This window comes from Camelus dromedarius, chromosome 1 (genome assembly GCF_036321535.1).
Source record: "Camelus dromedarius isolate mCamDro1 chromosome 1, mCamDro1.pat, whole genome shotgun sequence".
Lineage (NCBI taxonomy): Eukaryota > Metazoa > Chordata > Mammalia > Artiodactyla > Camelidae > Camelus > Camelus dromedarius.
The window spans coordinates 94767202-94792822 of record NC_087436.1 but is presented as its reverse complement, the minus strand read 5'-3'; the positions used below and the strand labels follow the sequence as shown (position 1 = coordinate 94792822).

The following is a 25621-nucleotide window of genomic DNA, read 5'->3' as shown; positions in this document are numbered from 1 at the left end:
GTTTGTGAGTGCTTATCTCACATACTCTTCCCAGCACTGGCTATTATCACATTTTTTTAAAATGTGATTTTTAAATGTTCCATGATCAATTTGTTGAAGCTGCAAAAAGCTCCCAGAAATTTACTCACTTATTTGGCAAATATTTATTGAGCAGCTAATATGGGCAAAAGCTATTCTGGACACTATATCACCTTTGAACAAAATAAAAATTACCATCCTTATGGGGCCTACGGTTTTCTGGGATAAGGGTCAACAAACAAGTGTAAGATATAGTGTGTCAGAGGTAAAAAGGTCTTTGGGGAAAGAAGAGCAGCAAAGAGGATGCCCAAGGGTGGAAGATAGAAGTGGTTACAATTCTAGAGTGGTTAGACTGTACACCAGAAATTGACACATTGTAACTGACTATACTTAAAAAAAAAAAAAAAAAAAAAAAAGAGTGGTCAGAGAACTTCAAAGATCTGGAGAATTGGGGCAAAAAATGAGGTAGTTACCTAACAAAGGCGTTCCAGGTGAGAGAAGAGCACATGCAAAAACCCTAAAGTGGGGGCATGCCTGGCCTATTTGAGGATCAGGAAAGATGTCAAAATGGTTAAATCATGAGCAACGGGGAAAGTAATAGATGATGTCAAGGAAGTAAGGGAAGAGGCAAATCAGGTAGGGCTTAGTAGGCCACTGTAAGAACTATGGCTCTTACTCTGAGATAGGAAGGTTCCGAAAGGTTTTAAACAGAAGCGTGACATGATCTCACACTTGAATTACTCTGGCTGCTCTTTTGTGAATACGTTGTAAAGGAGCAAGAATTCACACAGTGAGTGTTGCACTGGTCTGGGTAAGAGATAATGGTGGATTGGATCAGGTTATTAAGAGTGGAGATGGTGAGTAGTGGCTAGGTTCTGACTACCTTTGAAGGCAGTCAACAGGATTGGACGTGGGTATGAGAGAAGAGTGAAAGATGATTCCAACAGTTTGGCTTGAGTAACTGAAAGGATGAGTGGCCATTTACCAGGTTGAGGGAGACTGGTAGCAACAGGTTTTTGGAGATGAGTTGTTTGGTGTTCCACTGATTAAGTTTGAGATATTTCTTAGACATCCAATTAGAGATGCCAAGTAGGCTAGATGCAAAGTAGGCTAACAGATGAAGTTTCAGGTTCAGAGGAGAGGTCTAGGGCTGAGATACAAATTTGGGAATCAAGAGCAAATCGATGTATTTAAAACAATAAAGCTGGATGAGAGCCCTAAAACAGCAAGCACAGAGAAGAGGGCTGAGCCCTGGTATACTTCAATATTCAGAGGTTGTGGGGGGTGGGTATAACTCAGTGGTAGAGCACATGCTTAGCATGCACAAAGTCCTGTGTTCAACACCCAGTACCTCTATTAAAAATATATATATATCCAGAAGTCAGAGAGATGATAAACCAATAAAAGGAGCCAGAGATGTAAAAGATAACTAGAGGGTGATGTGCAGTCAAAGGAGGCTGTTGTTTTTGGTTATTAAGATACCAGAAGTTACAGCATTTTTACATGGTAACGATCCAGTAGTGAGGTAAAAATACATGAGAAAAGAGGGGAAAACAATGGAGCAATGTCCTTGAATGGGCAAGAAAGAATAAACTTACAGTGTATAAGTGGAGGTCAGCCTCTTTCAGGAGCACGGACAGGTCATCCACGGTGAGAGAGAAGGGAGAGTGAGTGCAGATGCCAGTATATGGGTAGTTATGATTGTAGGAGACTGACTTTCTAAGTGCTTTAGTTTTTCAGCAAAGTAAGGAGGACGGTCATCACTTCAAATAAGGACAGAGGTGCTGTAAGTTTGAGGACAGAGAGTAGGTAGGAAAAAGTCAAGTAGGAGAGCTGGGGAAACCGCGTATGGTTATAGGGCAGCAACAAAAGAGCACATCTTAGATTTAGAATCAGTCCAAACAGGCAAGATTTTTCTGCTTTTGACATTGAACAGAAGTAACAGTATCATGTGACCTTCATGGCTCCAATTCTTAAATCTGCTTTTCCCTCAGGTGTTTGTTATTTATAAAGTTTTACTTCAAATTTCTTTGTAAACTTATATTATTATACATATTTTCACCTTAAGTAAGATCAACCATAGAAGAATGTCAAAAAAAACCTTTAATGAAAATCAATTTTTGAGTTTGTTTCAATGAAAACTAAATTATTCAAATATATTTTATAGTCCATTTGTGATTTATAATGTTCATTTCTGTTATTTTTCAGCATACCTGACTGATAAAGTCAAAATCAAAGGCTATTATGCATTCAAACTGACTGAAGAAAAATCTAGACCCAGATTTGGATTCTTCACATCTGATTTCAAAGCTAAATCCTCAATCCAGTTTTACAACAAACTGATCAGCAACAATGGCTTCCTTTCTGGGAACAGTAGTCCTAGATGCAGTCAGACTCAAAGAAACACGGAGTGTATCGTCTGCTTGTTTCTCATGCAGAAGAAACCACTGATATTTTTTGGATGTTGTTTCTTCTCCACCCTAGTTCTACTTCTATCAGTTACCATTTTTCACAAGCGAAGGAGAAGAAAATTTTGGAAAGCAAAGAACTTACAACACATACCATTAAAGAAAGGCCACAATAGAGTTTCTAGTTAAACTGATCCTCTTTCTGTCTGCATGATGGAAACTAAAAATTCACTCCAGTTCCATATACTGGTTAACTTACAGAAGATCCACCTTTATTGTAGAAAAAAGACAATTTAAGGTATTAGTGATAGCCAAGGTAATGACAATCGATGTCTTTGCTGTGTGGTTCTGATTTTCCCTTAGGTGTTGACATCAGTGAATTCAGTTCTTGGATCTGAAGATAAAGGCTTCGCCTAGACAGTAAGCTATCAAATTTGCTTCATGGAGTTTGATGAGCTGTTTCCTATTATTCTTCCCTAGTTTTCTTCTGAAAACACTAATAGCTACTTATGATAAAAGAAATTGTTTTGAAAAAGTACAACTTTGTTAAGACTCCATTCATGGGGAGGGTATAGCTTAGTGGTAGAGTGCATGCTAAGCATGCACAAGGTCCTGGTTTCAATCCCCAGCACCTGCATTAAAATAAACGAACAAACCTAATTATCACCCCGCCACATAACATTAAAAAAAAAAAAAAAAAAGACTACAGAGATTTAGAACTCTTAATACTGGATAGCCAGTAATAAATTGTCACTTCTAACAAGGTGCTTTCCCCCTTAGGTCAGGGTGGTTCTCAAATGGAAAGAGAAAATAGGGTAAGTAGTGCTTGTCTATAGCCAGTTACAGTAGACTCTTAAGCACATCGATCTCTAAGTTTCTAATAGAAATTAAAATAATTAACCATTAATAAACACCTAATTTTGTTGTCTCTCCTTTTATCATTAAAAAAAAACCGTTTAATTTCCATAACTCATCATGTAAAGATCAGAGAAATAAGATGAAAGAAAGCTAGACCCAACTGCCTGTGAACACAAGGTAGTCACTCAACCTCACAGTATAGCCACCTCCTCTTCAGACAAATTGACATTCCTCACTTGAATTTTGTGAGGTGACAAGGTGTAGCATGCTTAGTAAAGCTAAACATTTAAAAAGATGTAGTTTTATTACCAAGTTACCAAAGGACCATTTATCCTGTAAGACTTACTCTCTCCCCTAAAATGCTTTACTGTTCTGGCACCATAGGCACTTAGGAGCCTCACGAGGTGTAGAATGCAGCTGTATGTGGACCTAAAACTGAGACTCTTCGGATGCAATTCAGAAAGCTGATGGTCTGAATGAGTTGAAACTGTTCTTACATTCAATTTCTGAAGCTAGAATTAAGTAGATTCTTAAATCTGAACTTACAGAGGTTGACTTGCTTGAACTCCGTACGTAAGGTTTGTTCAGTGTTCTGAATGTTGGAGGAAGAAAACTTGAATGTAAATCCATTTATACACATTCTTTCTTTAGGTGAGTCAGTATTTAACTACTCATTGTCCACCCCTCCTGGAATTTACTCAAAGGAAAAATTTTCTTTCCTACATAACTGGGATTCTAACTGATAATAATAGCATTAAGTTTCAGAGAGAAATAACACAATTGGTCAATGCAAACAAATGCAAAAGTGACGGGAAATCAATTTGCTATTTGGCTGGCCAATTCAAATACTAAACAATTTTGCAGATGTGTTTTTGTCTATTCTCCTTGCCCCCACTTGCACCTCTCCTTCAACCTTAGCAGTTTTTAGGTTATGCTTTATAAGGGTATTTTTTTCTTTCAGAACTAAGTGGGCCTGAGGCCATACACAAGTACAGTAGCTAGTCATTGTGATAATTTTATGGAATAACAAATGAGCAACTCCCAACTTTTTAACCATTAACATTCAGGGTTTTGAGAAAAAAACGCATTTTCACTCATAACAGATTTGGAATTAAGGTTTTGCTTTCTTAATCTCTAAATACTTTAATGATTATTTTGTTTACCGTCTTCCCTTTTTGCCACTTGGGAATTATTTTACTAGTTTTTAAGCCATCATCATATAAGAATCCCTAGGTAAGTATTTAATCCAGCTCATGATCAGTTATACTATTCTTAGACTCATTTAAAAATCATAAAATGTCAATTAGAAACTGTTGATAGCTTTTGACAGGACAAGAGCTTTAGAATTCAAGCTTTTTTGAGATTTAGAAGAAAAAAAAATCTTAAAATCTAACTTGTTACTTTGTATACTGTTACATTCCTTGTATTCAATTAAAGAATCCTGTCTTTAATTGACAGGATTAAGTCTGACATAGATACATCACAACTATGGTGTTCAAAAAGCCTCTGAATAATGAAGTCAGTACATTGTGACTGAATGTTTAATTTTCAATGTAATTTATTCCAAATAAACTGGTTTATGCTGATTGTTCATATTCAACTAACAATCTGGTCAATTTTAAGAACTGTGGAATGTAAACGGGTTTAGTTTCTTAACTGGGTTCTGCCAACACTACCTCCCCCCATCCTCTGAAACTATGTGCCAATGGGAGGCTTGCTTTCTGGGTATGTTTTCCCACTACACAATGTGGACTCCTATACCACAAAATTGGAAAACAAAACAAAACAAAACCCAACACACACACAAGCTTATCCATAGCAGACACAGAAAACATGGAAATCTTCCCTGGGAAGAACAAGTTTCATTTACTACATCCAAGTTATTAAATGTAAATCACTAGCTACAGCCAACCTTCAGTAGTTATCCTGTGAAGGCCCCATACCAATCCACTTCACTCCTGAAATCATTTACTCCCGCAGCCGCGACTGCTTATACACTGACACTCTTCAACTGTAACGCCTCTATCCCTTTGCTACTTAGAAATTTCTTTCTCAAGCCTCAAATTTAACTTTGAAACTCTGTCAATACCTTCCAAAACATCTAATCTCATTGCCATTACTGAGTCTCCATAACTTGAATCTCCCTGGCAACCTGGGCACCATTCACTCAGCAAACAGCTATGTGCCAGGCATTGTTCCAGGTACTTGGAATATCCCAGAAAAGACCACATCTTCATGAACGTTAGATTCTAGCAAGAAAAAAGCGTACAATCCATACACAAACTATAAAAACTACTTTATAAAAAAGTGGAGTAGGGTAAGGGTATGTTAGGATGGGGATAAGGAGTGAGCACAATTAATAGGGTGGACAAAGTAGGCTTCACTGAAAACATTTGTAGACTTAAAAGTTGTCACTCCAAAGGGAAACCACACTTCCAAAAGGATGACAACTTTCAGGCTTTAAGGCAATGGTATTATAAGGTTAATTGAGGTCAATCTAGCTGTAATGTAGTCAGACTGGTTAAGATGCAAGTTGAAAGTATGAAAATGTTTCTGGCAACTGCTGAGAACAGATGGGGGAGGTGATCAGTTAAAAGGCTATCCCACTAATCCAGGTGAAATATAAACGGTTTTTGGCTTCATCTTTTAATTATGAATAATTTCAAAACTTTATCCAAGTAGGAATAGTACAGTAAATCCCCATGGCTCAGCTTCAACAACAATTAAAACCCTAGAACTTCAACGCCTACCCCAAACCTCACCTCATATATTTCAAAGCAAAAGCTTTATTTACCATTTCATCTATTTCTTTAAAAGTTTAACCATCATCAAAGCAAAGATTAACTCTTTACTATAAAAAATAACATCATTCGTTTAAATCAAGATCTTAATAAGGTCCACCATATATTCCAAATGGTTTTTATTTTTTCTTGCTTAATCCTTGATCTTACCTTAAAAGGCAGAGCCTACAGATTTTTCTAATGGATTGGACACATATGTGTAAGAGAAATCAACGTCGAATGTTACGCTTTGCCTGAGAACTCAAGGCTGGTGTTTCCATCAAATAAAATGGGGAAGACTACAGGAAGAGGTTTGGGGGTTACCCTATTAAGATAGTCTAGTATGGTAGCTTATCTAAAGCATGACACACAGAATTAAAGAGATTACGGTAAGATTACCAGTTTTGTTTCTTTTTTTAAAAGTATCAAGGACTAAGACACAGGAGTAAATGGCAAGACTAAGAGAACCGTGGACCACAGCAACTGTATTATGAATACAAATTAACTCCATCTTCTAATTCTTACTAAGGCTGTATCACTGTTTCACTTCCCAGGTGCTGTTTCACAAGTTACTGATACACCTGTCACTAGTACCTGTATTCCCCTTGCCTGAAATACCCTTAATATTCCTTCAAAACCAGACTCCCGTTGTCTTACTAGAAAAAAACAACTATTTGTTATTGTTCTTAGCACACTAGAACTTACTTAACTGCTTACTGACCAAATAGTTGGAAACAACAATCAGTTTAAGAAAAAGTCCCAATCAACACAGCTTTTATTTATCCTTAAGATATTACAAATGAATCTGAAGAGTCATCTGGCATCTTGCTCTTTCTGTACCCGGACAACTGTAAAAAGAAATGAAAATATCTGTAAATCTCCATCAATATCCCTGCCTGGTAAAGTTGTATTCTGAATAAACCTAAAATGCACTTTAAGATTATGAATTATTGGTTCACAGGAAAAACATATCAATTCTCTTATTTTGCCAAATTTACAGAATGCAACTCTCCATTTTCTGCCATTACAACTCCAGTTTTAAGTTTTTAAAACCCCCCTAAAGCAGTAATAAAACTTATAGACACAAGAACCTACCTTAAATATTATTCATCAGCCTGCTGAACTGTTGCTTTTTCAGAAACATAGATACCATCCAAAAATTTTCTGATATCCTTGTTTTTAACTGTCGTGGCTTGCTGAATCAAAGCAGCTAGAAAAGTGAAAAGGATAAGGCAATTCTTTATCAGCCAAACTCATCTAAAGAAAGTATTTTATTATATGCTATACTTAAAACCCAAGAATCTTTGGGATAGCTTTTAACTAGAGTCCCCTAGTTTTAAAAAACTCACCAAGTGAACATATACCACATATTCAACCACAAGATTTAGATAAAATTTTGTAGGTATAATTAGGCAGAGTAAACATACAAACCTGAATTTGATACCAGTTCAATGTCGTTTCCCTCAAGAACTAACTCATCTTTCTGAGCTTGAGATACTGAACAAGCAACACCTAAAAGGGAAGAGAGCATTTGCAGTGTCTACATACAGATTTGTAGAATATTTAATTTAACAGTATTTAAGTAGCAATTTACTTCACTTAATATTCTACACACCAAATGAAACTTTTAAAAAATAACAGAATCTGACTTACGTGGGCCAAAATCTTATGTTCCTTCTTGGATGAATCTCTCCAGACTGATTAAAGACTATGATTCAATTAAGGAGTTATAAGATGGTATTCAGCTATGATTTAGCTGTACAAAGCTTTGTATCCAGTCCTACTTCAACTGCAAATATTTGGTATCCCTCAAAGCTTATTTTTTTACATAAGGATTAAGTGTTAGTGACCATAGCTGACAACATGTAATATTCTTATAGAACTGTGTACTTCCCATCCCTCCCCACTTTAATGGAATCAAAAAGCACCGAGAGCACTAATTTTCTAATGTTTCAGTATGTATTATGTATCAGACAAGAATTATTTTAAGTGAATTTCAATTTTAAGTCATGTAATCATGAGATGTTTCCAGTTGTACCGATGAATAGAATGAGCTACACAGAAGTTATCTGCCCCAGGTTGACAGTGAGAGCTTTGAACCCAGAGTCTGTCATTAACTACTATTCAAATGGTCTTTTATTAGGATTTCAGTTTGCAAAACTAAACACAGCTAGCTACCACACCTTGCAAACTACCCCAATATGTAAGCCTTCAGGACTCACAATTGGTGTAAATATGATATGAAGCCATAATCAAATAGATAATTCTGAAATAAATCTGGTTTATTTATAGTAAATTCCAAATATCAGCCTTTAGAAGTAGAAAGAAAATTTCTGAACCATACCTGGCCTCATCCGAACCCTGCGAATGTATTTTTCACCCAAGAAATTTCGAATTTCAACAAGCGAACCATTCTCCTGAATAACGACGTTGATGGGGAAGTGAGCATACACAGACCTCATCTTGTAACGGAAGCCCTAAGTTAAGCAAATAAACCATGAGCAACGCTGAGAAAATTTTAAGACCAGAAAACAAAAACCAATTTTTTTTCTCTGAAAACCAAGTAGTTGTTCTTTTGTAAGAAACATTTACAGTTATCAGTACAGTCTCCCTCTCTACCTGGTAAAGGATGACCAAATCTCTAGACGTTATCAATGGAGACTTACTTAAATCTGCATCACAATTGCCTTCTTTACTGTGCTTCCCCATAACTGACTCTCCCCACCTTGTTTTTAGCTGAGGATCTTAAGGTCAAGTCTTCAGCCATTCTGGCAAGTTATTCAGTTTTCCTGGGTAAATCCCATGTATATACATTATTAAACTGTTTTTCTCCTGTTAATCTGCCATATGACAATTTAATTCTTAGACAGCCAGAAGAACCCTAAAAGGGTAGAAGAAAATTTCTTCCTCTCCAACAAAGGAAACCGAAATGGTCCTCACAAAGCACTCACTGTCAAGGTTTTGTAACGGTATTATCTACACCAAGCTCTACAAAAATTGTGTACCTAAAAATTTTTGTCTCCCTAGTTTAAGGAAGCATGTATTTCACTACCTCCTATGTCCACAGTAAACAACTGTATTCCTAAGAAAGGAGAATCCCAAAGCCCTTCATCTTGGGCATCAGGCTAGTACTGAGTTACTAAGGTATGCAAGAACAGAAGGAAAAAGAAAAAGACAGCCCGGCTCTGAAGAAGCTTAACCTGGGATCAAGGGGAAACACTGAAGGATAAGATTATAATGAAATTAAGTACAAGGTGCCATTATCAGGTGCGCTCTAGAAGGGCAAAATTTTAAAGGAAAAAAAAAATTCCAAAAGTCACAGCATGAACTTTATCTTAAAGGCTGGGGGAGGCGTGGAGAAAGAATAGTGACCTCAAATGTCTTTAGGGAAATGGACAGGGAGGATCCCTAGAACAGGCCCTAGTGGTGAGAGGCACTTAAACAATCTAAGTGTTACATTTTCTATTTTAAAAAACACACCCTGAAGATGTGAATCTTATCTGTGTGGATAAAACACCATCAGCATACTATTAAGACTATGAGACCATTTGGGCTTAATCTGCTTACCAGTGTAACACCCTTGATCATGTTCTGTACATGACTACAGATAGTGCGAACAGTAGCCAGTTCTTTTCTATTTCCCCACCACTTGTCAACCCGGAGCTGAAACAGGATAAAAATGTTAGAAAATTCTTTCCAGTAACAAACAGGCTATAGATTCTAATATTTGTCCTAATTAAAGCCCATGATTTTCAAGGGGAAAAATATCAACTACACATAAAGCCCTCAATACTCAAAACATTTTTGTTACTATACATCACAGGTACACACTTTCACAAAGAAATGACAACCCAGGAACACTGATTTTTGTTTAAGTTGCATCAAACTTCACTTCTGGGAAGCTAAAATACCAGGTTTCAAAGACCTACTGGGATGTCCCTAAGATTCTTATAAAACAACCAGGAGAAAAGTAAACTTAACGTGTAACAGTATTAAGACCTGCTACTAATGATGGCTACTAGTAGTACTGAGCATTATACTCTGTTCAGAATTTGGTTTCCCAATTTCTCGAAAGCAACAACACTGATACTAGCTACAATTCTGGACACCAAATTTTAAGTTAAAACATCGAACCTCAATTCTGTGCATTTTTAAAGCAGCCAAATCTGATGCTCTTAAATTACAACCTTCCAAACAAGCATCTGAGGTGTCAAGACAAAAACAAACTCACCCTCTTCTTTTTCTTTCCAAGGAGACTGAGTTCTACATTGATGTGATTGAAGTCCCTCCGCAGGGTGCCTCTGGGGCCCTTCACAATTACTGTGCGTCCCTTCAAAGTGATGTCGACTAAGAGAGAACGTATTCGTGAGACCTCGGAACAAGGTATAGAGAATGTAATAAAGATGCAAGAAAATGAAAACATCAAGTCTCGTACCATTTTCTGGAATGTCGACAGTCTGATTGCTGAGAATGGTCTTCATTCTGAAACACAAACACCTGGGGTAAGAAGGCTGCGCAGGACCTATTTTCGACCAAACTACCCTGCCCGGAACTCCACTCCCACCGGAGACAGGCAGGGAGACAGCCCGGGGAAGATGCGGGAGGACCACTAAGGAAAGCGGCCCCGCTGCGCCCTGGCCTGGAAGCAGCAGCTCTAGGCGGGTATTAACGAGCCTAGCGGGCGAACTCCCGTTCACAGCAACCCTACCAACCCGACCTGGCAAGGCTGAGGGGCGGCGGGTAGGCCTGAAAACCCAGTACAGCGCTCGAACCCCAGCACCGCCAGATTCATATGGCGCTCGCCGCGCGGGGGGACCACCAAGACAGTTTCCGAAGGCCAGACCCGCGCCGCTGGCTGTCCCACAGCCGATGGCTTCAGATTCCTAAAGCCCACCGATTACAGAACCAACCTCACCTCGCAGTAGATGCGGCAAAGAGAGAGCGTCTTTCGTCATCACGTTCTTGTAGCCCGTATGAGGCTTGCGTATGGCGTCATAAGCACGCGACGCCACTGAGGCCCAAGCAGCCAATCGCGGAGCAGCTCAAGTTCCACTGGGTCAGTCAGGTTGTCTGTCATAAACCGAGCGACGGTTTGTCCTTCGCTTTTCCCGGGAATTAGTGATTGCTCAGCCCTGTTAGAGAAAAGACAGCAGGATGTCTCTACGCTGCGGGGGCGCCGTCCGCACCGTGAGCCCCCGGGTGAGCGGCGGTGCGAGCAGGATGAGGGCGTGGGGTGGGAGGGTTCTTCTCCCTTTAGATCACCCAATAATGCCAGCACTGAGTGTTTACTTGTAGCCAGGTACCGTTCTAAAGCTTTTTTTCATGTGGTGTCTCATTTAATTCTTCCGATACTCCCAGGAAGTAAAATCTCTGGCGTTGGTTTGTCTATAGGTCTCTCTGGCCGGCGCTGAGAGCTTTCTTGCTTGATCAGTGATTTGTACTCTGTATTTACTGGAGCACTGCAGTGAGCCCTCCAAGTTACTACTTTATGTTGGGCTCTTCCTGTGTACTAGACAACACTGCGGGCGATTAAAACACAAATGTGTGTTCTAGGCTTGAGGGGGAGACCTGGGCAAGTACAGTGACAATCGTGCAGCACCCTAACTGCACTTTTTTTTTTTTTTAGTTGTTGAAGGTTCTTTTGCGTTACAAGTACTGACTCTTGAGTGTTACAGTATTTTGCCTGTCTTGTACATTGTGTATTCAAATCTAGAAGCCGATGGCTTCCTGTAGTCAACAAATATATATTGAATGACTTCCTTGTTCAAACACAGCATGTAACCTAGAAAATTAAAACGTTAGGTTTGGTTTCCCAAAACTCTTACATCTTCTCCTGTATTTGCAGTTTGAACTTGAAAGACAGACTTTTAGTACCTAAAAGGGTTATATTAAAGTGTGACATGTTAGCCAGTTCCAAAGGCTTCCAAATTTATTCTAAATCTAGCAGGAAATGGTTGGCTCCCATTCTCCTTTAGATTTGGTTTGTTCCCCTTAGGTCCTCTTTAATCTTAGATTCTAAGCTCCTACACAGAGCTTGTAAATAATTTTTACATAATTTCCGAATCCATTCTCTGACTTTACCCTTACTTTTAGTTATGAAGATAGGTTAAGACTTAATTATTCCAAACGCCACTAAATAAATGTCATAATGATCTCTTTCTTTAGGTATTTGGAAGTTATTTACACAGTCCAGTCAGAGCAGTAAGTTCCTTGCCAGATAAAAAAAAGGAATTTTTACAGAATGGACCAGACCTTCAGGATTTTGTGTCTGGTGATCTTGCAGACAAGAACACCTGGGATGAATATAAAGGAAACTTAAAACGCCAGAAAGGAGAAAGGTAATTGAAATTTTGAGGTAATTACAATGTCCCATGCCTTCATTGTGCATTATTTTTAGATTAACCAAGCCCTTGAAAATATTTTTAAACAGCTTGTTAAATTTAGCTAAAAATCATTAGAAAGAAGTAATAACAGATATAGACTGAACAGGTAAGTAGGTGAAATTGTTGGAATCCTTTTCTTTTCTCTGTGCCTTCTGACAGTTTTTCTTAACCTTCCTAGGGCTTAGCCATCCTATACATCCATCTCCCATTTTCCATCCAGCAACAAATTTCTTTAGAGAGCAAAGATTATCACCTTGCTGCTAGTCTATGAGACTTTGATAAGTTTTTTTTTATAAATTTTTTTATTGTTGATAGATGTTATCATCTAACTTACTGCTTCTTCTAGTCATTGTACAAATGACCTATGGATAGCTTGCTTTAATTTAAAAGAATGATGAGAGAATTTCATGTGGAGTAAACTGTTTTGAGAAATATTTTACCCAACAACTTCTAGATCACAGGTGGGTGGAATTCAAGGGGAACCTGAGGATACATAGTCTTTCCTCTAAGTTTCAGATTCTTTCCATTTAATACCTATCAAAATCTGGAATGCAGAGCAGAAATTACACTTGTGGGATCTCTCCTTACTCATATTACCCAATGGGGAATGAGATGTTCAAAACGTCCTCATTTTTTAAATTTGGATGGTGTTCTTTGTGCCTTTGCATAAGATAGACATGAGAATAGTTAGATATTCCCTGCCTGCGTGTCTCTGTTAGACACAATTATGGGTGTTTTCTACAGTGGTTTAAGCAAACCTAAATTTGATTCTCTGTTATTACTCCTATGGCAGAAATTAAAGGGTTAATCCAGGATTATGGTGAAAAAATTCTTAACTAGAAATTGTAATAGAGGAAGGTAACATCAAAGCTGTGTAATTATTTGATAACATATTTGTTAATGCATAATTATGTTTGGCTTTCCTCAGATTAAGACTACCTCCATGGCTAAAGACAGAGATTCCCATGGGGAAAAATTACAATAAACTGAAAAATACATTGCGAAACTTAAATCTCCATACAGTAAGTTGTCAAAGGGTTAAATATCCCTCTACTAAGAGCCATAATGTTACCATATATGTAACTTAAAAATTAGTAAAATATGTACCTTTAACAGCAAGGAAACTAAACAAAGATGTTTAGTAATATGTTATTCTCAGTAATGGAAATACATTTTAAAATTATTTTCCCTGTGAAAGAAACAATTAATTGTATTTCTTAACCTCTCACCAATAGTACAAAAAAAATTCTTTTTCTGCTGCTTATGGAATGGGTTTTGTTTGTTTGTTTTATATCACAAATTAAGTACATTTCCCACAAATTTGTGGGGAAAAGTATATTAAATGTGAAACATCATATGCACAATCTCAAATGTTTAACTGTTAAATCACTTGAACAGTTCAATATATACCCTTGCAGACCTTTTTCTTTGCACATGTAAAATAGATACAATCATATAGTTTTTAATTTAAGCATGGAATCCTAACACCTATATAGTTTTGCAGTTTAATGGCATTTTTGAATAGTGAATTTCTTCATATATATGCTGTAAAGAATGTAAATACCTGATCACTAATTTGCTCAATTGTTGAATATTTTTTTCAACCTGATTGTATTCGGTTCCCTTTTACACACAGGTGTGTGAGGAAGCTCGATGTCCCAATATTGGAGAGTGCTGGGGAGGTGGAGAACATGCCACCGCCACAGCCACTATCATGGTAAGGCCAGCCTCAGATTCTAAAGCTTTAGTCTACAAACTGAAAGGAAATACTTTATGTCTTTCTCCTACAAATGTGCATTATGAATCTCTGATGAGATTTTTTGGTTACATATGAGTTTATAAGAAATGTGGAAAAAAATCTGACAGAATAATCCAGCCTGTTATGATTGCACCCTTCTTGCATACGTCTATTGTGATTCTTCCCTCTACCTGATAGTTAATCGTATGCTGCCTTGAGATCGCCATTCTATTAATTTTTGGAAATAGTGTTCATGATTGCTTAAATTGTTATTCATGTTGCCCCCAAATAACAAGTGTTTATTTTTCTCTCTCATGGGTCTTTCAGTTGACCTGTGTTCAGCAGATCTTGACTGGGCTAAATTGGACTCCAGGAAGTAGGTTGGGTTCAGATCTACTCTACAGAGCTTTCTCTCATTGTTCCAGCAGCTCTCCAAGGCATATTCTTAACATGGGAAATGGAAGGAGCACAAGAGAGCAAGCCAACCATCTAAAGCACTTTTGAGGCTTCTGCTTGGTCATGTCTACTATCATTCTGTTGGCCAAATTAAGCCACATGGCCAAGCCAGACATCAATGGGGTTAGAAGCATAAGTTCCCCAACCAGTAGGCGGGCCCTGCAAGTTACATGGAAAAGGGTGAGATGTAATCTTAATATGGTGGAGTAAGAAGTGGGATTAGCCATTCAGTCTACCATATTTACTTACCCATAGGGGTTTGGAGATTGAGGTATTGGGTTAAATCTAAATTATGTGCAACTGAAAGTTCCTGCTTGCCTGGGAATATCTGATAAGCTGTTGAGTTGTACCAGCAGGAGACTATTTACATGAAGAACTGAGGATTGAGGATTCTTATGAGATAGAGCTCCTTCTGGAATAATACAGACCTGGCCATAGAGCTTATCCAAGTTATACAACATCAATTCTTGAAGAAAGGAGTGGTTCTGAATACTCCGTGAAGGGACTGGTTTCATCCCTTGCCCAGTCCCGTTCTCCACTGTTGACTCATTACTGGTTCCTGGGAAGACTTCATTGTTTCAGTAAAATTCTGTGAGACATTGGCCCTAATTACCCTTGGCAGTGAATCCCCTCTGAGAGAGTTAAACATAAAGGGGAAGAATTGCTTTCTCCTCAGTCACAACCCCTCCTGTGGAGCTTTGAAACTCCATTGGCCCCAGAACATATGCAGTGGCTGTACTTGGCCAGGGGCAGAGCATCGTAGTGACCTGTGGTGGCAGAAGCGGTGTCTGGAGAAACAGCAGTACACATAGGAAACAGATTATAAAGTTTTTATGTGTTTTCTCTTTCATCTTTAACATCTGGAGCTGTGCCTTCTGTTTAATTTTCACAGGCATCTGCATGTTGGTGTGTTAATTGAATATTTTGTTCCTTTTAAAATCATTTTTGTTAGTATTAAATAGATACAAAAGAATCTTTATAGCTTATTAGTTTATGTGTAAGATATAAAGATTACCAGTACAACAGACACTGACACTCACCTCCAGTTTGAGAGTAGAACATTGGTCTTAGCTTTGAACCCCTCTGTGCATCTCTTCCCAGTCGCTTCCCCTTTTGAAAAAGGGAAAATCCTTAATGCTGCTTTTAATTCTGAGCTTATCATTTCCTTTTCTTTCTGGTTTTACCATATATGTTTGTATTTCTTAACTATGTTGTTTAGCCTTGAGTGTTTCAAATTTCTTACAAACAGAATCAAATTGTTCATTCATTGCAACTTTATTCTCTCAACATTACATTCTTCAGGGTCATCTGCTTATTTGATTTAACTTGTAACATCTCTGTTCTAGTTGATGGGTGACACATGTACAAGAGGTTGTAGATTTTGTTCTGTTAAAACTGCAAGAACTCCACCTCCACTAGATGCCAATGAGCCCTACAATACTGCAAAGGCAATTGCTGAGTGGGGTCTGGATTATGTTGTCCTGACGTCTGTGGATCGAGATGGTTAGTGCGTCATCATTGCCTCTTCCAGAAATTGGCTCTTACTAAGTTGTGATGTCATCTTAAGCAGTGGACTCTTTTGTTTCTAGATATGCCTGATGGGGGAGCAGAGCACTTTGCAAAGACTGTGTCTTACTTAAAGGAAAGGTACTTGTTTTTGCATTTGCTTGTGTAATTTGAGGACTTTTTCTGACTCATAAATTCAGTTTATTTAAGGTCTTTACCTTAAAGCAGTGGTTATTAACCTTTTGGGGGGTTATAAACCTTTCTGATAATCTGCTGGAAATTATGTAGCCTCTTCTCCAGAAAAAATATATTGAAACATACAGGTCCGTATTTGCAGAAATTTTAGGGATACAGAAGCACAAACTTACTCATGGACCTTTAGTGCACAGAACCCCTCCTTCATATTTGAGTATCAATCTAAACTCTGAGTAATTTTATAAGAAAGGTAAAACTGCAATCTTCCTAGCACTGATTTTAAATAAATAATCATCTAGAAGTAGTTAGGATAGGGTAAGCTCATGTTGTTAGACTATGTAATCTCGATATAAATGTTATCAACATTGGTAGGCCCTGGGAATTTTACCCATAACCCACATTTTATTAATGTTTAATCCCGTCTATTTAAAAAGCATTAAAAAAGGCATTTATGTTCATTTCCTACAGCTTATTACTAGTCTAGCACCTAGCACACTCAGTAAATGTGTTTTTCAGTGACTCTCCAATATTTTCTATGTTTTTAATAGTTCATCTTAAAAAATTTTTGTTTCCAACCCCCTAGATTGATTTCACAAACTACTAATGGGTTTCAACTTGCAGTTAAGAAAACAGTGAGTTATAGGGTGTGTATGTGGTCCTTTATACATTTGTTCTCTCATGTTCTTTCATGAAACAGCTCCCCCAAAAAACTTGGCAATTGGGTTTGTGAAAAAATTTGTCAGCTGTCCTAGTCATTTCTACTGCTTGTCAAAGGGAACAGCTCTATGACCCAGTTCACATTTTTATGCTTGAATGCGTAGATATATAGCCAGAATATAAATAGGAAGATTAATGTTTAGCTTGTATTTCATTTAAGCAAAGCTCATGACTCAGCAACTCAGAAAGTAGTTTTTAAAGACCATAGCACTTGTGAAATACTTGCCTAGAGGAAGGGAGGAGGGCACTATTTGAATTTTAAAATAAATCAAAGTTAAAGCAATCAGCATTCATATCCACATAAGAAATATCCCAATTTACTTTCTAAAAAAATTATTTTATATTTAATGTTTTAATATTTATATTTTAATTTCTTTAATTTTATTTTTTAATACCTGCTTAATAAAGTTTAAAAGTATATGATCCCAAAATTTATTCTGATCATTATTTTCATGCAGATGTATTTTAACCACAATGTATATATTATTTGATGTTCTAGGTTTCTTTGTTTTAATTCCATTTAACAGTTCATATGTAAACATTTGTATGTTCATGCTGTTCTTGGCAAGGTTCTAAAGCTTACTGTGTTGAAACTGATACTGAATGGGTACTGGTGATTTCTATTTTAAGCAACAGTTACGTCAGTTCTTTTCCTCAGTGTGATACTTCTCTCTTTTTCACCATAGGAATCCAAAAATTCTCGTGGAGTGTCTCACCCCTGATTTCCGAGGAGATCTTAAAGCAATAGAAAAAGTTGCTCTGTCAGGGTTAGATGTATACGCACATAATGTAGAAACAGTTCCAGAATTACAGAGGTGATTCCATGTACAGAGTGGTGTTGGGAAGGGTCAGAATCTGCTGTATTTCCTCACTTTTTTCAGGGGAGAACTTTGTAATTGACTTCTATAAAGTGAACTTTCTTTTTTAAACAAAAACAGTGTGTATCTGTTAAAGAAAAATCAGAAAATGTAGCCAACAAAAAAAAGGGTGTAAATATCACCCATAATATTTCTACCCAGTAATATCAATCACTAACATCTAAGTGTATATATACTTACATATTTATATGTGTGTATGTACTTAGGTACACATATATAGTGAGCATCTTTTTTTTCTTTCTTTTTTTAAGTATCATATTGCAAATGCCAATGCAAATTTGCAAATGCAAATTTTTTACAAAGAACAGTTTTCAAAAAGGAAGAATTATGCAAGAGCAATTGCTTTGATTTTAGTTCTTAAAAAAAACTTTAGAAAATGCATTTAGCACTAATATATGCAATAATCGATGCTGAAGAAAAACATGTAGATGTATTTTCAATCTCTTTTAAAAAGTAGATACTATGCTTTCTTACTCTTCCTAATAATTTTAGAGGTTAGGAATAATTACAGATTGTTATTCCACATCAATGACTATATTCATATTTCAGAAAAATGAAAATTTTCAGGCGAGATTAATACATTTATTTTCATTATTTTAATAAAGCATTTGGTGGTGATTTTATGAGGTTCTACACATTATTCTGTGTCATAGAAAGAAGTATGATAAACAATAACCAGCATTTCCACCAAATCATAAGTAAACATTAGGGAGCATAACAAATTCAGTGCAGAAATACTTTAAAAAAGTAGTTACTTTCCTATCAGTTTTATGGTTATTTTTAAATTCATAAATTTGTTTCCTCTCTTCCCTGTGAACTAATCTCTGATTAAGAATGACAACCATAGCAACAAATCAATTACACAAAATAAAGGTGTGTTAGAATTCAAATGAATGCTGGTTTAACCTCATCGACTTTCTGCCCTTTGGGCATTGTTGCCATTTAAACCTTGATGATTTGGCCCCTGTTGAAGTCTAGCACACAGCCTGTTCCAACCCTGTCACATCTCATGATACCACCATAAGTGGATGCCAGGTTCTCTGGTTTCATTTAAGAAACATTATCCTTTCCAGTGAAAATTCCAGAATCGTGCATATTTACCTAAGTGATGTCAATGTTGTATACACACCAGCAGAGGGCAGCTTAGTCTTTAGAAAAGAAATGAACATGAAAGTTGCAGTTGTCTGAAATGTGGGTTCAGGTTCAACAGCTTTTTCTTTGTTCAGTACTGAGATTTTCTTCCACTTTTTTCCCCTTCTCTCTTGACTGCTGCTTGTAATCACTTACTCTCAGCTTCAGAACTCTGGTTTCTCAATGAGGAATTTATAACCTGAATTACTTCCATTCTAGTTTTCTCTGCTCCAGGCTTTAAGTCTTTAAAGCCAACAGAGGTGGGGGCCCAGAGAAGCCTTATTTTCTTTCCTAAAGTAACAGTTGGTCATTTGTGCACAAATGAACCATATGATATAACATAATGTCCAGAATGTACTTTTCTGGTCTTACAGGTTGTTTGCATAATTACGTACTTAGTTGAGCTTCTGGTTATTTTTGCTGACAACAGCCCTGCTGTTTTCAAGGAAAGTTCGTGATCCCCGGGCCAGTTTCGACCAGTCCCTACGTGTACTGAAACACGCCAAGGAGGTTCGGCCTGATGTAATTTCTAAAACGTCTATAATGTTGGGTTTAGGTGAGACGGATGAGCAAGTATATGCAACGATGGAAGGTAAAGACATTTAAAAGTGAAAACTTTTCCACGTAATTTGAGTAATAGTAGAAACCCCATTTTAAAGGACCTGTTATGCTTCCTCCATAGTCTCAGTGAAAGTACCATAAGAACAAAGTACGCAGTGTGTAGTTATAAACCGCAGCATAAAAAGGGAAGGAAGTGTGTTTTCTTAGAACTTGATGGACTGATGTGTAGGAAGATCAGGATATGAACTTTGCATCCCATTTAATTCCCTACCCTTTTATCAAGTAAAAACATGATTTGTTCACTTTTCTTATTCGGTCATCAGACAGCTTTTGAGCACTAGCCAGGTACCAGGAGCTCTGGCGAGCACTGACAATTCACAGACTAGAAGGTTCCAGGTTCCAGGCCTTTGAGGGAGAGCCTGCTACTGCACAGTCACGTAACGTGATGTGCTTTGGACTTTGCTGATCCTTAGTCCATTAAGTCCACTTACTTTGTTATTCTTGAGCTTCTTAAATTTTAAAATATGAAAACTTATTTTACCTGAAGGTCCTTGGCCAACCTGCGATTATTTATTGATTCAAGAGTAATAAGTACAAATAGTAATTAAAAGCTGCTCTTTACAACAGCGCATGCAGGTAGCTCTGTGAAAACACCTGCTAACGCAACATGTGCTCTTCTCCTGTAGCGCTTCGTGAGGCAGATGTGGACTGTCTGACTTTAGGACAATATATGCAGCCGACAAAGCGCCACCTTAAGGTACAGCTACCATGAATTACCAAATGTTTATTGGTAATTTGAATTAAGTCTTTATTTTCATAGCTAAAATTAAGAGCTGCTGACTTTTTAGTATAGCGTTCCATGTATCTTTCCAAGTTCCAGTTTGCATTTTATTATCTGCATAAAGCAGCTACACTGGCACTTACTTACTCCCCCCAAAATTGTATGACTTAAATAAACATACAGAAAAAAAGGTTTTTTAAGTTGGGAAATGGCATTCATTCACACTTGGTGACCTTGTGATTTGTTTTAGAGTTATATGAGAGCCAGAGGTGAAGTAAGAAAGAAAAGTCAGTCTTCCTATCTCTATATTGGACATTTATTCATTCATTCAAGAAACTCTTCTTAAGTAGTGACCATGTACCAGACACAGTGCTAAGCAGAAGATCACAAGATGAGTAACAGTCTTGTCCTCCAGAATCTTACAGGCATGACTAATTCTTAATTATACCTGTTAGTCAATAAAGGAATGATACAGATGTAATCTCTACGGATAATCTCATTTTCCTTCTCTGTCTTTTGGAATAGCTAATATAGTACAGAATTGATATGTTTCCCCTCCTTGCTAATTCACTGTAATTATGTTCTGGCAGAGTGGCCAACAAGTAGATTTTCTATAGAACCAAGGTGATTTAGGAAAATTCTAGAATCTTATCAGAACCAAATCTTCAAATCTAGGTTGAAGAATACATTACTCCTGAAAAATTCAAGTACTGGGAAAAGGTAGGAAATGAACTTGGATTTCATTATACTGCAAGTGGTCCTCTTGTGCGTTCTTCATATAAAGCAGGTGAGTTAGACTACAGGGGATGATTTTATTTAGACCATAATTTTAAACATTAAAATTAGAATAGCTGTGATTGCCTTTTGTGGTAGGAAAAAAGGCTTTTTCTGGAACATCCTTAAGAGCTTTGCACCATAAGAGTGTCTATTTGACTGCATTGCTGCTTGCACCATTAATGTATTTGTGTTTTTCCTCGTAGAAGCAAAAGAAAAGAAATCATAAGATCATTTTCTCTATAGAAATGTTTGGTGTAATTTTATTAGCTACAATGCTATTTTTTACCTTTGTAATTTCAGCTCTTATTTTGATCAGTAGCTTGAGATGACTTATGAAAATAAAAGCCTTTTCCAAAAGATAAAAAGTCATATGATAATGCCACCAAAAGGTCTGTAAAAACATATCTGAAAGTTGAATTTAATCCAAAAAACATTTATTGTGTTTCCCTTGCAGATTGGACTTAATAATTATAATTGTTTGAAAAATAAACAGCTGGTTATTTTTTGGTTATGACTAAACTATGTTATTACTATTAATGATCTTTTAAATGGCTGTGTTACATTTTGAGGTCTAAATAATAGATATGTTTAATTAGACATAAATTCTATTTGTAAAAATTAATGTTTAAGTAGTAGTAATATTCATTGTGTTCCCATAAAGAAATTGAAGACATTTTAATGTACTAACAACAGCTTATTCTAGTTATGAAACCCAAGAATTTGATTCAACACTGATTGACAGGATGTGGGGACTTTGGAAACCAATAATTATAAGTGATTTATTCTTCTTTAAGCAGTGCTGCTGGCAAACTAAAAATGTATATAAAAGTTAGAACCAACATCAGCTTCCATAATGGTTGAAGTAGAATAATATCATTTGAAAGGAGTTTTTAATTTCTGTTGGGTTTTTTACTGTTATTTCGTGTTGAGGGTTTTTTGGTTTGGTTTGGTTTGGTTTTTGTAAGGAGAATTTCTAACATTTATGAGGAAGAGAATTATGAACTCTTTATTGCTTTTAAAATTACTAGTACAAGATCAAATTATGGAATGTAGAGCCTTAGATTCAGATGATCAATTAAGATCTGATAATACAGTTCTACTCTTATCAGACGTCGGCGAGCTCAGTGTAGGGCAGCATGGGTTACTCGCTCCATTACTTGGCTAGGTTATGAGCCTTGGGATTCTTGGTGATTGTGTACAGATACAATCATTGCAACTCTACTCATATATTAAGACGACAAAAAGTTCATCAAATTCCTCATAAGGTCAGTGCTGAGCTCTGCCAATAAACATTGAACCATGATGTAACAGTGATAGACTAAATGGAACCCTAATGACCTGAAAAGTGATGAAAATGCCCCACCCAAGCAGCTAACTTATTGCACAGGCACAACTTACAGGATAGAGAAAAAGCAAGTCCATTATAAATGAAGAGTTCTTGCTTCCCTAAAGGGGAATAAGCTAAAGAGATTCCATCAGATGAATCTGCTCAGCTGCAGTGAGGTCTGCGTTATAAACATCAGTCCAGGCTAATAATGTAGAAGAACTGCTCTCTGAAATGAATTCTGCCAACAGTAGTACTTTGTCAGTGATGAGGAACAGATAGTGCTCATAAAGTGGAATAAATGTACAGAAGCACTGCATAGATACAATAGAGTCACCCTTTATAATATTGAGTTACTAGAAAGAATGATATTAGAAACTGTATAATAAAAAATTTTTTTAAGAATAATGACTAATCATTATGGTTGGGGAAAGGGTCAAAGATACAGGGGATGTATAAGGTTAGAAAATTATTGACATTGAGATTTGAGAAGAGAGAAACACCAGTAAATACAGAAGTCTTCTTTAAAGGGGAACACTGAAGTATAATTATTATGAATTGTACTTTAAATTGATAGTAATGTATTTTTATTTTTCTTGAATAGGTGAATTTTTCCTGAAAAATCTAGTGGCTAAAAGAAAAACAAAAGCCCTGTAACACTTAACAAGATGTTCAAGATCACAGAAATTTTTAAAATGTGATTCCAGTTGGTAACAGAGGTGATGGTAAAATGGCTAGACTTAGACATGTCCAGGTCTTTTTGTTTTAAGAAAAATGTCAATAAGCTATGCATGTTTAATTATTGTAATTCATCTGACTTTTAACGTATCTTCTTTGTCCCAGTAAATAATTGCTTGTTATGATATAATCATAAACATCTTTGTAAGAGTCTGCTGTTAACAGTATAATTTTAAAAACACATTAAAAACTTCTAGAAAATCTTTTAAGCCTCTGTTACCTATGCATCATTGTCACATTTCATTTCTGAAGTGACATACTGTGATGAGTCAATATAGATTGAGACTATGATCAGTTTGCTTATAATTCGCATACATCCTTTGCGTAGTAGTATAACATCATTGGAATAATTTAGAAAAGCTTAAGAGTTTCAGGGTTGATTCTTCACATTGATATGACTAATTTAGACCTGCAAAATAATTTTATATTGATTACTTGTTGAGAATCTCTGTGAAACCAGGACCATGATGTTGTCCAGGATGGGGAAATAAAACCTAAGAATAAAATATTAACTCTCATTTTATAGTAGTTTACTACATCTCATGCACTACTCATTTTATTCCTCGTATCACTCTGGTGAGGTGGTTGTATTCTGTGATGGTAATGACCTGAAGGATGAATTTCTTTCCTAAGTATTAGAACTCAAATTCATCTTTTCACTCTGAATCCTATTTTTGTCCTATATCTCACAAAGGAAGTATTTAGGTGGGAATGTTGTAAAATATGTAATGTGGGTAACCAGTTCTGTTTTGAATTTTTAAGTATATAATTAATTTTTAAAATAAAATGTGTAACTGAAAATTAACTATCTTTTAATTTAACTCAGGAGAGCCATATATACTCTGACTCACTTTCCTTATAGATCCTAATAAATTTTACTGTGTAAAATTAACCCCATCAACTTTAAATTTTAACATCTCTAGCAACTACTCGTCTTAAAATTTATTATTTTACAGGAAAAATGGATTACTTTTCAGACTGGTTTTGTAACATAATCTGATGTTTCCTCATTTTGCACAGTGTGGGCAAATGGTATTGAAATATTTTAGTAAAAAAATCATTTTGTCACACGGAATTTTCATGGAATCCCAATGTAAAATAATTTAAATGGCATTTTATTAGCACAAATGTATGTTAAAGATTCAGATTTGTAACAACTATACATAAAAATAATGAATGATACAATGAAGCTATTTTGATACAAATGTGAAATTGAGAGTCATGGATGACATTTACCATCTTTGTCAGACCTCAGTGGTCTACTTATCCTTTTGTTTTTGATTACATAGTGTTGAGAAAAATTCTGACTGATGCAGCTAAGTATCAGTAAATTAGTAAATATTGGTAAATTTTTAAGAAATTAAAACATCTAGCAATCTCAGGATACTCCCCAATTAAATTTAATCCAAAAACCTGAAAGAGGCTTAGCAGGAAATATTCAAAGTGGAATCCAACATAGTATCTCCAGAATTTGTTGTGCATCCATTCATTATTGCATAACTGACCATTATACCAAGACTAGAATATGTGACCAGTTGCCTGGGTCTTGCTGGACCTTTGAGTGTGGTGAACATGTGCTGTAGAGGTGTTGTCCCTTGCACTACTGCGTAAGAATGGACAGGCTCGAATTTGAAAAGGCAAAGGTAGTGCTTTGACCTTCCTCAACAATGATGCATTAAGAAGTGCATTTTGATGCACAGACATGGCAGGAGGCCTATACAAAATTTCTTGATTGGGCAGCACAAGTTAATGCATCAGTGGTCTCCAATGTGTTCAAATTTGGCATGTGCCCATTTCAGTACATCTGATCTTTTTCTTTCTGTAGCACAAATGGCATTTTTAAGAAAGTGAAAGTGACAAATGTGCATGGTTTTTAAGAAATTGACTAGTACAGGGGTCCCTGTCCCCTCTCCAACCACTGAATCAGCCAGCCCTGACACCCAGTTCCTATTTGGTGAAATAATATCTTTATTAATGAAACCAGTTTGAATAGGAGTTTCTCTTGCTTGAAGCCGAAAGCATCTTGACTTTTAGAGATAGTATCACTATTATTACATTAAGAAACATGAGCAAAAGAGTGAAAAATAACACCCAAAGAAAGATTTGGAATGTGAGTAGAGCAAAATAGCAGGAGCAGCAGCTGAGAGGGATGTGAGTACGTGCCCTTCACCCCCTGGGCACTCCCAGCCACTCAGAAGCTGCGCACACATATTTTAACAGATGTTTGTGCTAATAAAATACCATTTTAATTATTTTTTACTGGGCTTCTGTGAAAATTTCATTCGACAGTCATTCTCTTGCTAAAATTTTGACCACTACATCTTAATTTTCAAGAGCTCTTCTCTGATTATTCTTTTTTTTTTTTTTTTAAA

The 25621-nt window shown here is 36.5% G+C and overlaps 3 protein-coding genes across 7 annotated transcripts in view; 2 read left to right on the top strand and 1 right to left on the bottom strand.

Moving 5' to 3' along the window:
- Window positions 1–2725, top strand: part of KLB (klotho beta) — a 29802-nt gene extending 27077 nt beyond the window's left edge. The window contains 1 exon segment of the mRNA XM_031435794.2: window positions 2227–2725. Coding sequence (XP_031291654.2) covers window positions 2227–2615 — 389 coding nt within the window. The 3' untranslated portion in view covers window positions 2616–2725.
- Window positions 2726–6821: 4096 nt separating this feature from the next.
- Window positions 6822–11034, bottom strand: RPL9 (ribosomal protein L9). 2 transcript variants are annotated; one of them, XM_010980385.3, is made up of 8 exons: window positions 10980–11034; window positions 10500–10546; window positions 10296–10411; window positions 9632–9727; window positions 8409–8541; window positions 7496–7576; window positions 7160–7274; window positions 6822–6912 (listed from the first exon to the last, which is right to left on the bottom strand). In XM_010980385.3, the coding sequence occupies exons 2-7, from the start codon at window positions 10543–10545 to the stop codon at window positions 7168–7170; spliced, it is 579 nt and encodes a 192-aa protein (XP_010978687.1). In that variant the 5' UTR covers window position 10546; window positions 10980–11034; the 3' UTR covers window positions 6822–6912; window positions 7160–7167. The 2 variants fall into 2 exon arrangements, with proteins under 2 accessions (XP_010978687.1, XP_064343445.1); XM_064487375.1 differs by having other exon boundaries at window positions 10975–10994.
- Window positions 11035–11110: 76 nt separating this feature from the next.
- Window positions 11111–23767, top strand: LIAS (lipoic acid synthetase). Of its 4 annotated transcripts, XM_010980381.3 has the most exons (11): window positions 11111–11263; window positions 12230–12402; window positions 13376–13469; window positions 14084–14164; window positions 15988–16144; window positions 16231–16288; window positions 17746–17874; window positions 19515–19660; window positions 20316–20386; window positions 21086–21197; window positions 23116–23767. In XM_010980381.3, exons 1-11 carry the CDS (start codon window positions 11219–11221, stop codon window positions 23166–23168), a joined length of 1119 nt encoding a protein of 372 aa, XP_010978683.1. In that variant the 5' UTR covers window positions 11111–11218; the 3' UTR covers window positions 23169–23767. The 4 variants fall into 4 exon arrangements, with proteins under 4 accessions (XP_010978683.1, XP_010978684.1, XP_031291680.1 ...); XM_010980382.3 differs by lacking the exon at window positions 17746–17874; XM_031435820.2 differs by lacking the exons at window positions 13376–13469; window positions 15988–16144; window positions 16231–16288.
- The last annotated feature ends 1854 nt before the right edge of the window (window positions 23768–25621 follow it).